At 36.5% G+C, this 15073-nt stretch overlaps 1 protein-coding gene across 1 annotated transcript in view; it reads right to left on the reverse strand.

Annotated features, from left to right (window-relative positions):
- LOC135220923 (uncharacterized) overlaps positions 1-13975 on the reverse strand; it is a 24785-nt gene extending 10810 nt beyond the window's left edge. The window contains exons 1-7 of the mRNA XM_064258574.1: positions 13861-13975; positions 3369-3419; positions 2891-2941; positions 1919-1960; positions 1753-1782; positions 910-942; positions 193-264 (exon numbers count right to left, since the gene is read on the reverse strand). Coding sequence (XP_064114644.1) covers positions 193-264; positions 910-942; positions 1753-1782; positions 1919-1960; positions 2891-2941; positions 3369-3419; positions 13861-13963 — 382 coding nt within the window. The 5' untranslated portion in view covers positions 13964-13975. The remainder of the gene's footprint in view (positions 1-192; positions 265-909; positions 943-1752; positions 1783-1918; positions 1961-2890; positions 2942-3368; positions 3420-13860) is intronic.
- Positions 13976-15073: the final 1098 nt, after the last annotated feature.

The raw sequence follows: 15073 nt of genomic DNA on the forward strand, positions 1-15073 counted from the left end.
GATCAATCATGGAACTCATATTACCTCTTTAGATACTATTCATACTTTTCAAAGTCCTTTACTATATTGCTTAACAAGCAAAACAAATCTTAGTAACATTATTTTTTAATACTGACATATTACAAAAATATACAAAGGCAGTAAATCATAAATTAAGAACTGCGACAAGTCCCTTTCAGATGAAAAACGTACCTGCTGATGATATGTTTTTGAAGTGTTCCAAGTCCTCCCTTCCGAGGCAGCCTTTGGTTTCCTGATGGATCCCTGGAATATGCAGGAGGAACTCCAGATTTAGAGAGTACACTCTCTCTCTCTCTCTCTCTCTCTCTCTCTCTCTCTCTCTCTCTCTCTCTCTATATATATATATATATATATATATATATATATATATATATATAGTATATATATATATTATAGATATATATTCATGTATACATAGGTAAATAAATTCTTCTGTTAAAACAGCATACATATCAAGTATAAAGACCCATTAAAAGGTGACAGAAGGATTTCATTAAGAGAAAGGGTATTTAGTAGGAGATATGATGTCCCTTAGGGGTTGATGCCTGAGGACATCGCTGATCCAAGTGGTTTCTATTAATTGTCTTAATCTGCTTCATCGTTGCCTTAAGAAGGATGTTATCGATTCTGTCTGAGTCCCAAGATACACAGGAAAGGTTAATCCTATTGCCTTGGTGTTTTATTAGTGAAGATTCCACCATTTGACATTAGTATCATATATACATACACACACACGCACACACACACACACATAAATACATAAGGAATGAAATAAAGTGGAAATATTGGCTTTACAGAGTCTATAACAATGCCTAAAAGAAGGTGTTGTTATGTTACTAATGTCTTGACATTACCTCGCCTGAATACGCGGTGAATAAATGCACTTACTTTGCAAGGAGTCCTGGTTGCTGTTCACTGCACCTGGAGAGAAGAAAACACCAAAGGTTTCTTATAAACTTCGATTCTATCACCAATTCTAAATATTGTCATTCTCGTCTCTAAAGGAATCTGTCACGAGGAAGACTTGGGATTTTATCATGATTTTTGGGTTGTTACTCTCAAAATTCACTCAAGATTAACAGATTCAGTTTTGCTTAGTTGCAGGATAAAAAAAAGAGAAAAGAAAAAAACTCCAGGGGGTTGAGAATACATTTCACGTGTTCCACTTCATAGATGAAAAATCTGAAAAGAGAAATTTTCTTCCTAATGAATGACAGGCCAAAATTAATTTTTGTTTTAAAGGATGACTTCTGTTTACAAATTTCCATCCTCGCAATTTGTGTTGATCGTTGTGCTATGAGTAAGAGACTACATCATGGTATTTATGGTCATATATATCTGAGAATAGACATCACATGACTGGTCAACGTTTTCTCACCATAATATTGATGAATAAATGCACTTACTTTGCAAGGAGTCCCGGGTGTGTTCACTGCACCTGAAGGAAACAAAGGCAAACGCTTGTAAAGTTCGACTTCTGTTAAGAATTCTAAATGGTAATTCATTTGGAAGCAAAGTCATTGCATGGGATCCATCCCTCAAATGATTTGACAATAAGTGGATTGTTAAAAAATCCACAATTATATTTTTAAAAAATAGTTGTAGATTTTTAAAAAATTTGATTTCACGAAACTTTGAATTTCTTAACAATAAGTGCATTATTATGATGAACAGACAGGCAATTATGTTGTCAGGAAAAAAGAGAAATATTATTATTTTGGTTACAAGTACCTTTCACGAGTTCCAGGTCACGATGAAGTTCTGCAAAAGGAAATTTATTTTCCTGTCAGTGTCTCCAATTGAGAGGTGAATGATGAGATCAGCTGTTTCATTGTCAATTCATTATAATGATTACAAACTCACATAGTGCAAGTCAAGAACAGATTGTGTTACTTACCTTCAAGATTGCTCTCCACATAGCCCAGCTTCTTCTGCATTTCTGAAAATAGAAAGCAAAGTTCCAAAAACACTGACTTCATTGATCAGAACCACAACAAATATGCGCAAATATCAGTGATTTTGTTTCCAGCATCCATTCCCTCAAAGGTGAAGATTTACACTGGACGATTGTACGGGTGGACAAGGCTAGAAAAGGACATTCAACTCGGAAGACGGAATTGAAAGGGACAAGATTGACTTTGCTCATGCATCTGATTCTTTCTTGAAGACTAGACATTCCTTTCAAGGTTATGGCGATGGAGAGAAGTTTGTGTTTCCCAGCAGATCTTTGAACCAAGAGTCTTAAACATTCAAAAGAAAGAGGTAGGTTGCATCCTATCAAATTTTATGAGGGCTCTGCATTCATTGGCTCAAAGTGTCGAGGAAATAAATAACGATCCCTTATTCATTCACTATTTCTGTTTCTTCATCTCAGTTTATACACAGAGGACAAGTGACAGTTCCATTGTGTGGTTGATCGACGAATGTCTTCTACTCTAAGAGATTAATGTAATAGACTGATGAAAAATGAATATGTTTGCCCTACACGATTATTCCTCCCAGGGAGTTATTACACTCGTGTGGAAGAAGGAGAATACCAAGAAGCATAATTTCTTAGGGATTCTCAAGTCCTTGAACTGATGCAGGATTCAGCAGCTGAGACCTACCTGGGATTTCCTGCAGAAGTTCCTCATGTCATGAAAGGAGAACAGAGGGAAACCAACTGGTAATCAGCTTTAATGATGCATGACAGGTCAAAAAGAACATTCATATTGCTTTTTTCAATGAAGAACTAATTCCTCTCAGTTGAAAATGAGAAGAAACTTTTGGAATGTGTCATATAAGAGGTAGGATTCAATCATCTCAAAACAAATTTGATGGTAATAGCGCCATTGCTGCTATGTTAGCTGAACATGGTTTCATTCCTTACCTGAGAGCTTCGCTAGTATGTCGTTCTGTTTCTGCTGAAGGTCTCCATATCCTGAAAGGAGAGCAGAGAGAGACCAACTGGTCAAACTTTTCAGTGGAGTTATAAGTTATACCTGCAAAAGGTAGACCCGATAGTACTTTACTTGGAAGGTAGAAAATATTTATCAAATGTTACTTGAGAGGTAGAATTTAATCATCTCAAAACAAATTTGACGGTAATAGCACCATTGCTGCTAATAGGTTAGCTTGAGCATGAATGCATTCTTTACCTGAGAGTTCGCCAGTAGTCGTTCTGCTTCTGCTGAAGGTCTTCAAATCCTGAAAGGAGAGCAGAGAGGCAGACCAGATAGTACTTTTCTTGGAAGGTAAGAAATATTTATCAGTTGTTACATGAGAGGTAAAATTCAATAATGCACAATCTGCAAATGACAGTAAGGGGTGTTACTGCTATGTCAACTGGCAAGTGAATTAATCCTTACCCTTGAGTACCTCCAGGATCTCATTTTGCTTCTTCTTAAAGTCTGCCATTCCTGGAAAGAAAATGGAAATGACTCGGTTTCATTTCAATGACTTGATTTAAAATGAGAAGTCCTTATTCACATCGACAAAGCTCAAGTGTCATTCATTCTCCAAGGCTAGCAGCTTCTGTATCAAGAAATTTCCCCATATGTATGTTGATCGCAAAGGAAAACGAATTGATCAAATAATAATTAGAGAGATTTCTTAACCGATCAATAAAACATATATGTAAGTGTTTACATAATAAAAATATGGAATGTTAGTCCATTATATATAAAAGACCAGATTGCTTGCAGGAATGTGATCAGACTAGAGACGCTAAAGATGACGTATACAATAAGTATGTAGGCTAAGTTGACATGCCGTCACCTGTAGTCATTCAATTGTTTATAAACATTAGTCCAAGCTCCCTGCTTGAGACAACTACCGCCTACGTGATCTGTAGCGTGTCTCATTTGATTGTGTGTTCGTATGAAACTATGTCATTTGTATGTATGTTCATATGTTCGAACTACTGTCTGTTCCTTCATAACTTGTAACAGAGATGGTTAGACAGGAGAAACAGAGTTAGCTATCGTCATTAGAAGACCTGTACCTCTTTACCTAAGCTTTATCATGTAGAGGAATAGGATTAGCCATCATCATTGGCAGAAGCGATCAAGCTATCGTTATTAGAAGACTTGTACAATCATACCTGATCTTCACCATGTAAAACTTCAGAAGAATATATATCTATTTTTGATATTTCGTGTTTTCTACAAGAACCTCACCGAACCATGAGTTTAACACATCGTCGTAAAGATAATACCGACTTCGTAAGTGATCTACAAACCCCAGACACTCCATTGAAGATGGAAGTGCAATACCAACCGACTTAGCGTATAGATTATCGCAAGTCTAACATTACCTCATAGGGCGCCTTATCATACAAGGCAAGCCCTAATATTGGTGGCCAGCGTACCAGAAGAACTCTACAACGTTCTACGACGAAAAATCAGAATAATGAAGTATCATATAAGAACTCTTCAACGACGACGAAAGCAGCAGATTCTTCAAGCAACCTAGTATCATCGTTAGTGAGCGACTTCAGAAAACAACAAGATTCGTCAAGCAACTTAGTATCATCGTTTAGTGAATAACTTCAAGAAACAAAACCGAGTGTCCTTTTCCTACGGCACGGAAGCTTCGTCTCTCATTAGAATCATTCAAGAAAACATCGTTAGTGAGCGTTTCCGGCACTGCAAGAAAACAAAACCGAACGCGTCTGCAGCATCGGATTTTCAAGGGCTCGAATCATCGAAACAACGCGCACGGGGAAAACTCAAGCCAAACCAGGTCATCCGCTAAATAGAGAAGGAGGACCAAGGCCGGGGTGTGTTCATTACGGAACACCGTGACTTCCCACAAAAGCAAGCTAAGTACAATTTTTTATTCATTTGGAGTAACTTTGAGTGTTTCCTTTGCAGGTCGAATTTCGTTATTCCTGTGGCTGAAGTTACGAGACATTCTTAATCTTACTTTTTTGTTTTACAGAAATTATCTACATCATTGAGATTTCGCTACTGCGAGTTTTTATCTTGAGTGTCTGTTTCCAGAAGTTCTACTGAAATATCATAATCATATACTATGTTAATTTTATCATTTTGGGTGATTATTAATCCCTTACGTAACAAATCATATTAAACAGTGAATATGCGTTTACGCAGTGGACGTCTGTATTTATACAGATGCATGGATAGGGTCCGTTAAGCACCGTAGTGATTAGAAAACACGCCAAAAAACAAGTGGAACACCCGTACAAATCTATATAAATTAGAGGTAACACTATTTCGGGTCATGACAATAAATGCTCCTTTGCAAAGTCCCGCTCGCAGTTTTAGCCCTTGAGTTTTTTTGAGTTATATAAAATATCGAACCTCAATGACTCAACTTAACTTTAAAAATATGGCTGGATTGCAAGAAATAACATGCATATAAAAACTTTCATCAGGCTAAATGCGCTGACCAGGATCCCTCATATTTCAAATTTTAGCAAAGAATGAAGTACAAACAGTTAATATTGAATGCAGTAGTGATAACTTGTCTTATTAGTAATCGCTCAGTTCCTAATAGTTCGTCAATTCATTGCTTTATACGTAACCAGCAACATAATGCTAAAAACACACCAATACGTTGCCGATGGTAATAAAGAGAAGGATCCTAATTATTACGAAAAAAAAAGAAATAGAAACAGTAGCCCGTTCAGAATCAAACAAGCAAACTCGGTTACTGTGTCACCTAGTCAAGCGGTCAAGGTTAGTCAAAAAACTGCCGAAGTGTTCAAAGCATAGCAAATTTCCACACAATAAGTGACTCTAGCAGAGTGGGGAAAAAGCGATGTTGGATCTTACATCCCAAATACCTTTTTAGAATTAAAAAGGATTTTTCCTATGAAACACACGACCAGTATAAGGTAATCAGAGCAGGTTTCGTTTTTTTTTTGTAATACGTAAGTTATTATAAGTAGTGGTGGATAAAGCCCGACGTACGCGCCGTAAAAATTAGAATATCTTGTTTTTTATTCCTTTAGTACGTTAATACCCTGTATTTACGACTCACCGTCTGTTGTTCGAACTTCCCTAATGAGAAGTCCGGATAAGCGAGCGTTTACATATACCTCTATAGCTATAAAAAACATTGATCTGTATCTAGTGTAATTGTAAGATTCATCTAGGGGTATACAAAATATTATCTTACATCCTGCAATAAAGGCGTGTTTATCAAAGGGAAATCCTTTAAACCTTCAAACATATTAAAATCCGTTTGAACAAAAATGAGACAGTTAATCAAATAATAACTTATATAAAGGAACTATACATTTGTCTCATAAATCGTAACATGTTCAAATGACCCAACAGAATTCTCCCACAACCGCAGTCGCACTTTGCACGCAAAATCTCGAGAAGCATGCACCCTCGAATGTCTTAGTGCGTGTAAAAAGACTTTGCTGGGAAATGAAATTTTAATCCTTCCCGACACTCTGAAATATAACGATTTCCGCGAACAAAGTTAATCTAGTAATCCACAAAACCTATACATATAAATATCGCATTTTTTTTTATTGTTGCTAATTTTTAATCACGCCCAACCAGTCGTAGATGAATCTCTCTGATAATCTATCTAAAGTAATATCCGTTAAAGTCATTCAAAGCAGAGGTGATTCAGCAGAAAAAAATTTTTTTATCTTCTACCTGAATACCAGGAAGTTTTCTCCACTAGCGAGTGATCTCTGGGAGAAAAACGGATGTCATTGAAAACAAAATACGGTCTAAGGACAAACATAAAGCTATACACGTACCTTCGTATAGACTCCCAAAGCAATTTCAAAATAGAGATAAATGACGAAGTTGAAAAATGTTAGTAATAGGAGCCATTAGGAAATCAAATAGCCCATATAATTTTCCCTCAAAAACGTCATGCCATAAAAGATCGGACTTGGCGTATCTGCGTAGATTTCTGTCACTTAAACAAGGAAACGACTCCCGATAGTTTCCAGTGCCATGTACCGACGACATCTTATCTCTGTTAGGTTAGAATAAATTTTTCACCAGCTTGGACTTACTTAAATGCTTTTACCAGATACCATTACCTAAGTGATTGTACCTCATACACCGTTTTCAGCACACTCAGGGGACATTATCAATTTTTACGTATGCCTCCGGCTTACGTTGCGCCCCAATTACAATATAGTGTTTGGAGACTTTTAGGGGGGATACAGCACTTTGGCGCTGTAGTGGGTATTACAATCGTATGTAAATATGTAACTCTTCAATCATGACAGCTCCTTTAACAGATCTTACGAAGAAGGGCGTAGATTTATTATGGTCTAAAAAGCATCAACAGGCGTTCGATATCTTAAAAGCGGAATAATGCAGCTTACCTAACTTAAAAAATCCCTGATTTAAATAAGGAATTTTTTTTTATTGCAACAGACGCCTCAGACCAAGGGGTAAGAGGGATACTACTTCAGTAATATGATAAACAGTTCTTTCCTATAGCTTTTTATTCACGTAAACTAAAGCCCTCTGAAAGTAAATATGCAGTAATAGGCAAGGAAGGGCTAGGTATCGTTAACTCACTAGTACATTTTAAGTTCATAATCTATGGCTATCCTGATAAAGTCCTTACTGAACATGAGTCCTTTACCGAGTTTTTCAAAGGCTTTAATCACAGTCCAAAAGGAACTCGGTGACAAATGATCATTCAGGTCTTTGGAGCCAAGATAAGATATCTACCTGGGAAAGCAATTATCATAGCTGACGCATTATCCCGCAATCCCGCACCATACAGCAAAGAACCATTAATTGGATTAAAAGATATAGAAACATCCGTGCCTATTGTTAAAACCGTATCTAAACAAGAAAATTCCTTAACCCAAGAGATCGCGAGCATTGAATATCTGGGTCGGAGCGCAGAATTGTTACAAACTGAACAAAGCAAGTGTCAACAGCGATAAGCAAAACAATAAACACCAAACAATAAACACTTCGAAACGGAAACAGGGTCAGCGGCTAAGCAAAAACAATAAACATTTCGAGCAGAAACCCTAAAGCAAAAGTATATTTAAAGTATGTGTATCAGAATAATGTAATCAAATGTAATATTATATGTAGGTCCGTGACGAGGAAAACCCGAAGAACACAGCAGATGACTAACGACCAGGTAGTAGTAATAATCTCTTTCATACCAATCGTCATAAACTGGTTGCATTCCGTCATCCAGGTTCCCTACTATGTCACAGAAAAGGCCCAAAATCCAAGTATTTTATGGCTGGCCTACCAATGCTTACAGAATACTAATTGTAACACGTGTCATGAAAACAAGGGATACACTAAGACACTGTCAGTTTAGGGGCCTATCCTGTGCCAAATCAATCCTTGAAAGAATATACGTAGAATTATTAACAGAATTACGAGTCTGACAGAGGGAATAAACACTTCTTAGTGTTAATAGTTCCTTGACACGTTATATAGAATTAATAGCACTAAAAACAAACACTGCAATTGAGTGCGTTACGAATATTATGAGTGCTAAATCAGTAAATATGGAATTCAACACATAATAATCTGTGACTCGGGTGGTGTAAATCAATTAATAATCTCCTTAACACGTTGTGTGAATTCCTTTCCATTAAGAAAACCATTAATATATTTTATCAACCCAGAGTCAATCGGTTTGGTAGAATAACTGATAATTAAATAGGAAGTGTCAATGTCTTACGAGTTACAACTCGTGATATTGGATCCGAACTGGATTATAGCGGTTCTCGCGGTTTTAAAATACCTTGATCATTTATATCTTGTATCTATAGAATTGATGCCGCAAGTAGCCTTATACGGTACGCCGCTAGAACACTTTTTCCACATATTTCAAGCCAACCATTAATTTATCAATATATATAAAAAATATATAAATAAATAAATATAAAAAAAATAAAATAAATATGGATACAAGTGGAGTCAATATAATACACCCCGTAAGAAGTCGGAAGGGTTACAAATTATAATAAAAAAGGAATCACGATAAAATCAATAGCAAAACGTAACCATTAAAATATCCAAATATATATGCGTAAAGATTTGAACTCTAACTTAACGCTTTAGTAAATGCAAATAAGCTAAAAGTTCAAACGCATATCAAAACCTACTGACATATTGTCTGTCCCGGTGATTTATATTCGTAGTCAATGAAAAAAAAAATTAAATAAATAAAATAAATAAAATAAAATAAAAGAGATTTTAAAGTCAGGAAGTCTAGAAGTGAAAATGTTATCTATGGAATAATCCTATATGAATCTTATACAGGGCTAATAATATATATAGAATTTGTTATGGAAATCTTTTTCATTAGTTTGAATAAGGAATATTTAATTTAACATAATTACAATTATGCAGATTTCCAACATGAAACTAATATATTGTTCAATTTTGGTACTGTTTTTTTTTTTTTTCAGACATTCTTCTCATGTGGGTCGAGTATTAAAAAAAACAAAAAATTTATCCTAAAGTCGTATCTCTTACAGCAAGTAACGTAACTCTTAGCTGGCTGAGAGCAATCTCCTGCCAAGTGACGACGTCATCATTGCCGTATTAGCATTTGTTCCTTTTAACCTCAATAATCTGCTTACACAGGCTTCATCTCGCGCTGCAAAGCAGGTTGCTGGAGAAAGGAATGCTTAGCCCGAACTTCTCATGGGCAAGGCAGACGTTAGGTACAAGTGTCTATCGGTATGCGCAATGCAACTTGCAATCATTTTAAAATTAATAAACAAAATAAGGAAATAGAATTTCTATAACATCAAAATGAATTAATTTTTTCTGAACCTCATAGACATTTAGAAGTATCACGATATGGATATGGATTATTTACTTGCAACATTAGCTTATTACAATCCAGGTAAATCACATTCATGGGAAAATGTTACATTTTTTCTTGAAAAACCCAAAGTTTATTTAGAAATTAGTACATAGTTGGTTTTTTCGTTGCATCTCCTACCTATTAATAAAGTTTTTTTAAAAAATTAACCTCAGAGGATGCGCGCGGGAAACTTGAATATGAAACTTTTGTTAGGGCACATAGGATCAGATTTTATCACAACTTAATTTCAGTTAGCATAGAGAAATACAGAATCATGATTAATATTCTCTTTGACTCTTATGTTGCCTGGCAATCTTACAAATAGCTCAGTTTTCCACTTCTTTGTCTAGTAACTTACTACCAGTTATATCGAATTTTCTTTGAGATTCGTAATGATATCTATTTATTTTTTAAATATTATGGATATTTTTACAAGTCATCATAGACCTGGATAGGTTCACTCATTGTTAATGCCATGGATAAAAAAGTTTGTACAGCTGACTCTTTTGAATTCCAAAATATCAGCGAATTCATGTGGGTTAAGTCTGGTCTAAATGGCTTTCTCTTCCCTCCCGTATTTGGATGTTGTCTGAATTTACTTTGCCCTTGTGACAAGTATAATTTCACTTGCAGGCTGATTAATGGAACCTGGTTACAGTATCCTGCAGTACGAGAGTTTCACATCGCAACTTCAAAAAAATCGTTCGTCGCAGCGGACGACGGCAGTCGAGTAAACAACCGCCTACAATGTGAAAGGAATAAGCACCATCATGGACTTCTTCGACCGACACCGTATCTCGTCGTTAATCTCGTTTTAATGCGGAACGCTCCGGCGGCTGTCGGAATCGACTACAAAAAGGGACATACTTCCGACAATTACGACCCGAAGGATATTCAACTCTACTTTGCTGGCGAAGGACTCGTGCTGGGGATGTTTTTTTTATTCATCGCGAACGTAATCGTGTAGCTTAGGATGCAGAGAATAAGTATGAGCGCAAAAATAGAACGTTGGACCCGCCCAGGCAAATTTTCCCCCTTGTTTTTAACCATTGAAAAAGGCCCGTTTCATTGGCTATAGGTGGTTGTCTGGAACTGTGTAATGGACGAAAAGTTGTTCGAACGCTAGTCAAAAGTGAAGTAGTATAACCTCGGTCATGTATCCTATATATATAAAGTATCATGTATCCTATATATAAATGATCATAAATAACAGAATCGAAATATATTTTTTGCGTGTACGCAATAGGAATCTCTTATAATGATCTAAATGAATGAAATTATATTTTTTTTTGCGTGTACGGGGCAATAGGGAATCTAATTATTATAAATGATCTAAATAACAGAATCGAAATAAATATTTTTTGCTACGCAATAGGAACTCTTATATGACATAAATACGAATCTAAATATCTTTGCGTGTAACTCAATAGGAATCTATTTAAAGTGCACATATATTAATCATAATTATATGAATCCATATACATATGTATTAACAAATCAGGTAGCCTATAATCAATCTGTTACCTTTTATCTTTACCAAATAATCGCAGGTATTTTGATGAGTTAGTATATGAATTAATGAATCAGATATATAACATTTAGCATAAAAATCAACGAATCAATCAGCATAAACATTAATAACTTTATCATTTCATATATGAAATTTTTTTATCAGTTAAAATATGATTTTTATCATGTTAATCTTCAATTCTATGCAATTATCAGAGTACATTAGTATTTTCTGTAGCATATGTATCTTAATGAGATGAAGTGAAAAAACTGTATCATTATATATCACGTGATCACTATTATTTACCAATATCATTGGTTTATATTTTATTACTTGAATCAATTTATGTACACCATGAATTTTTATTTACTTATATATATATATTCACATAGTGTCTGTATCACACTCCTATAAGTCAAATGCAAGTCAAGTTTGAGTAATATTCAGTGGTTGGTTTTGGTAGCTGACCGAGCTAATGTAAGTGTTTACATAATAAAAATATGGAATGTTAGTCCATATATATAAAAGACCAGATTGCTTGCAGGAATGTGATCAGACTAGAGACGCTAAAGATGACGTATACAATAAGTATGTAGGCTAAGTTGACATGCCGTCAACCTGTAGTCATTCAATTTGTTTATAAACAGTTAGTCCAAGCTCCCTGCTTGAGACAACTACCGCCTACGTGATCTGTAGCGTGTCTCATTTGATTGTGTGTTCGTATGAAACTATGTCAATTTGTATGTATGTTTCATATGTTCGAACTACTGTCTGTTCCTTCATAACTTGTAACAGAGATGGTAGACAGGAGAACAGAGTTAGCTATCGTCATTAGAAGACCTGTACCTCTTTACCATAAGCTTTATCATGTAGAGGAATAGGATTAGCCATCATCATTGGCAGAAGCGATCAAGCTATCGTTATTAGAAGACTTGTACAATCATACCTGATCTTCACCATGTAAAACTTCAGAAGAATATATATCTATTTTTATATTTCGTGTTTTCTACAAGAACCTCACCGAACCATGAGTTTAACACATCGTCGTAAAGATAATACCGATTTCGTAAGTGATCTACAAAACCCCAGACACTCCATTGAAGATGGAAGTGCAATACCAACCGACTTAGCGTATAGATTATCGCAAGTCTAACATTACCTCATAGGGCGCCTTATCATACAAGGCACAAGCCCTAATATATAACACATCATAAAAAAATCAACACATGTCAGCAAAACAAAAGAGGCAATGTTGCCTGTTGCTTTAATGCATCATTACAGATCCATTCGAAACTGAGGGACAATCAGCATCAACAAGAACTAAAGTGAATATCGTCCCACAGTGTGAGAGCACTTGAGGACTCCTGGTGTGAGTCTGCCTGTGCCTCACAATGTAGCATCCCACTAGAATGAGAAGAATGGGAGGATGCCCGTGTAAAGTAAGCAGCTGTACAGTCCTGGAGGAAACTTACAAAACTGTACAACGGGAAACCACGTGCAGTAAGATGGGCTCATCAAATAATCAAATAGGGTTGAGTTTTCCTGGAGCTCAGTCCATCTGTCTCACAAAACCACTCCCAAGCCCTTCCCCAGAGGCTGGAGCATCTGTGATCACTCATTTCAGGTCATTGCTATTATAAGACTGAGCTCACTCTTCAGCTGGTGCCAATCAGAAATAGACACTATAATGATACTAGGTTTGACCTGCTATGATTAGTATGAAACCTCTAGAAATAACAAAAGCTGCATTGGTGACAGTCTGCCCGTTTCAAACACATTTTCTCCTGGAGGTCATCAAATATGAAGCCTTTGTCTGCTCTAGAGTAATAGAAAACTTGAAATAATGAGTTAAAATAGAATTTCCTGATATATAAAATATAAACAATTGATATAATCAACTATGAATATAAGAACAATGCACCAAGATGAGAGTTTATAGCAAGAAGAAACTTTAAGGTTACCATAAAGTAATCTAGAAAAATCCCTGCAGCCCAGCAGGCCACAGGGTGGAGCCAGAATTCCGAGTAGGGAAAAACCAGCCTTTAAGCAGGACTACTCCCTCTCTCCCTCCCACATCAATTGAGGCAGAGGATGGAAGAGCAGAGAGAGAGAGAGAGAGAGAGAGAATGAAGAAGACCAAGTCCAGATGAAGGTGTTGATCTTGCAGCCACCCAGATGACATTCAGTCTCCAATTTGCCTTTCTGACAAATTCTCTGACAGAGAGACATAGCATCAGAAGGAAGTAGACTTGAATGATTATTCCCCCAAAGAAGAGAAGACACAGCTAAGACTGAGAAATGCAACAGCACAGAGGCTGGGATTTCAAAAGCATCTCACTGTGGAGGGTGACTATAGAATTGGTTCAAGTCCTTATGATTTCCATTTCTGTTATAATCAGACACAATAAAAATGCTCATATAGCAGTAGCTCTTCAAAAATTAAATACAGTTCTCACCCTTGACATGCAATGGCACCGAGGAGTGTCACAAGAGTTTGAACGTGAACATGAATGTCTACATTACCCTTCAAACAGTACACATCCCACCTTCTCTTGCTTCTGTGATGTAAATATCCTGCCACTGCTGACCGTAGGCAAATTCCCTCGCTGTTAGAACAACAGCGAGGAGGACAAGAGTAATGGCAGTCATTTTCCTGTAACCCACAGAACTGACCTGCTACCTGATGCAGCCCTGGGTTCTTTATATACCCAGTTCTCAAGAGGACGCATCAGCCAGACAGTGACGCAATCCACTGTTCAAGGACGTCGTCTCTCTGGCATCAGGCCAGAGTTCAGGTGGATGACTGAGAGGCTGGGAATATATGTAGCTACAGTCGCCAGTTGCGTCACCAAGGTCAGATGATCAATTAAGAAGAGCTTTGTAAACAAGCACTCGACGGGGGGTGTGATAGGAGACTTCCCGAGTGCCACTTGTGAGGCTGCTGCTTCGTTGCTCCTCGATTCTGAGGGATAAAGGATAATGAATAGAGATGAATTTTATTTGATAGAAATGGCGATGCCATCATAAGAGAGAAAGCAGAGATGATAATATAGTTGCTGAGGACATTTTAGTTTCTAAAGGAAATGCTTTCTTTCACATACCAAGTTTGAGATATTTTTCGTAGATTTCTCAACCTCATGTTGGTAGAGAGAGGGAGAGAGAGAGAGAGAGAGAGAGAGAGAGAGATTTATCATTGATTATTTTATGAAGAGCAAATCCGAACATAAACTATTTCGCAGATTCGATTAAATTTCGAGATTGAAGTCTTTTCATTTTCTCTAAAAATGCTGAATAGAAGAAGAAGAAGAAGAAAAAGAAAAACTTCCAGAGCAACAACTATTATTAATGATGAGACGTCTCATAAGCAGCTCTAGACCCTTCAACATCCACTGCATCACCTATTTCATGCAGACTGACTCATCTCCTGCAAGGTCTATGCTAGATGAACTGAAGGGGAATGTCAACCCTTATCTTCTGGAAGAGAGAGAGGGAGAGCCATTGAAAAACCACATCATAATAAACATGGAAATTCAAACATCCCAAAGATGAAACCGAGGAGAGATAGCCAGAGTTCAAGGGCCATACCTCTCTCTCTCTCTCTCTCTCTCTCTCTCTCTCTCTCTCTCTCTCTCTCTCTCTCTCTCTCTTGAGAGTTCTGGAATAATAATGGAAACAATAGATGAGTTTCTGGATGTTTTAAATACAGCCATCAATTCGACATATACATATGTATGCACATATGTATAGATAATAGATAGA

Source organism: Macrobrachium nipponense, chromosome 20 (genome assembly GCF_015104395.2).
Source record: "Macrobrachium nipponense isolate FS-2020 chromosome 20, ASM1510439v2, whole genome shotgun sequence".
Taxonomy (NCBI): Eukaryota; Metazoa; Arthropoda; class Malacostraca; order Decapoda; family Palaemonidae; genus Macrobrachium; species Macrobrachium nipponense.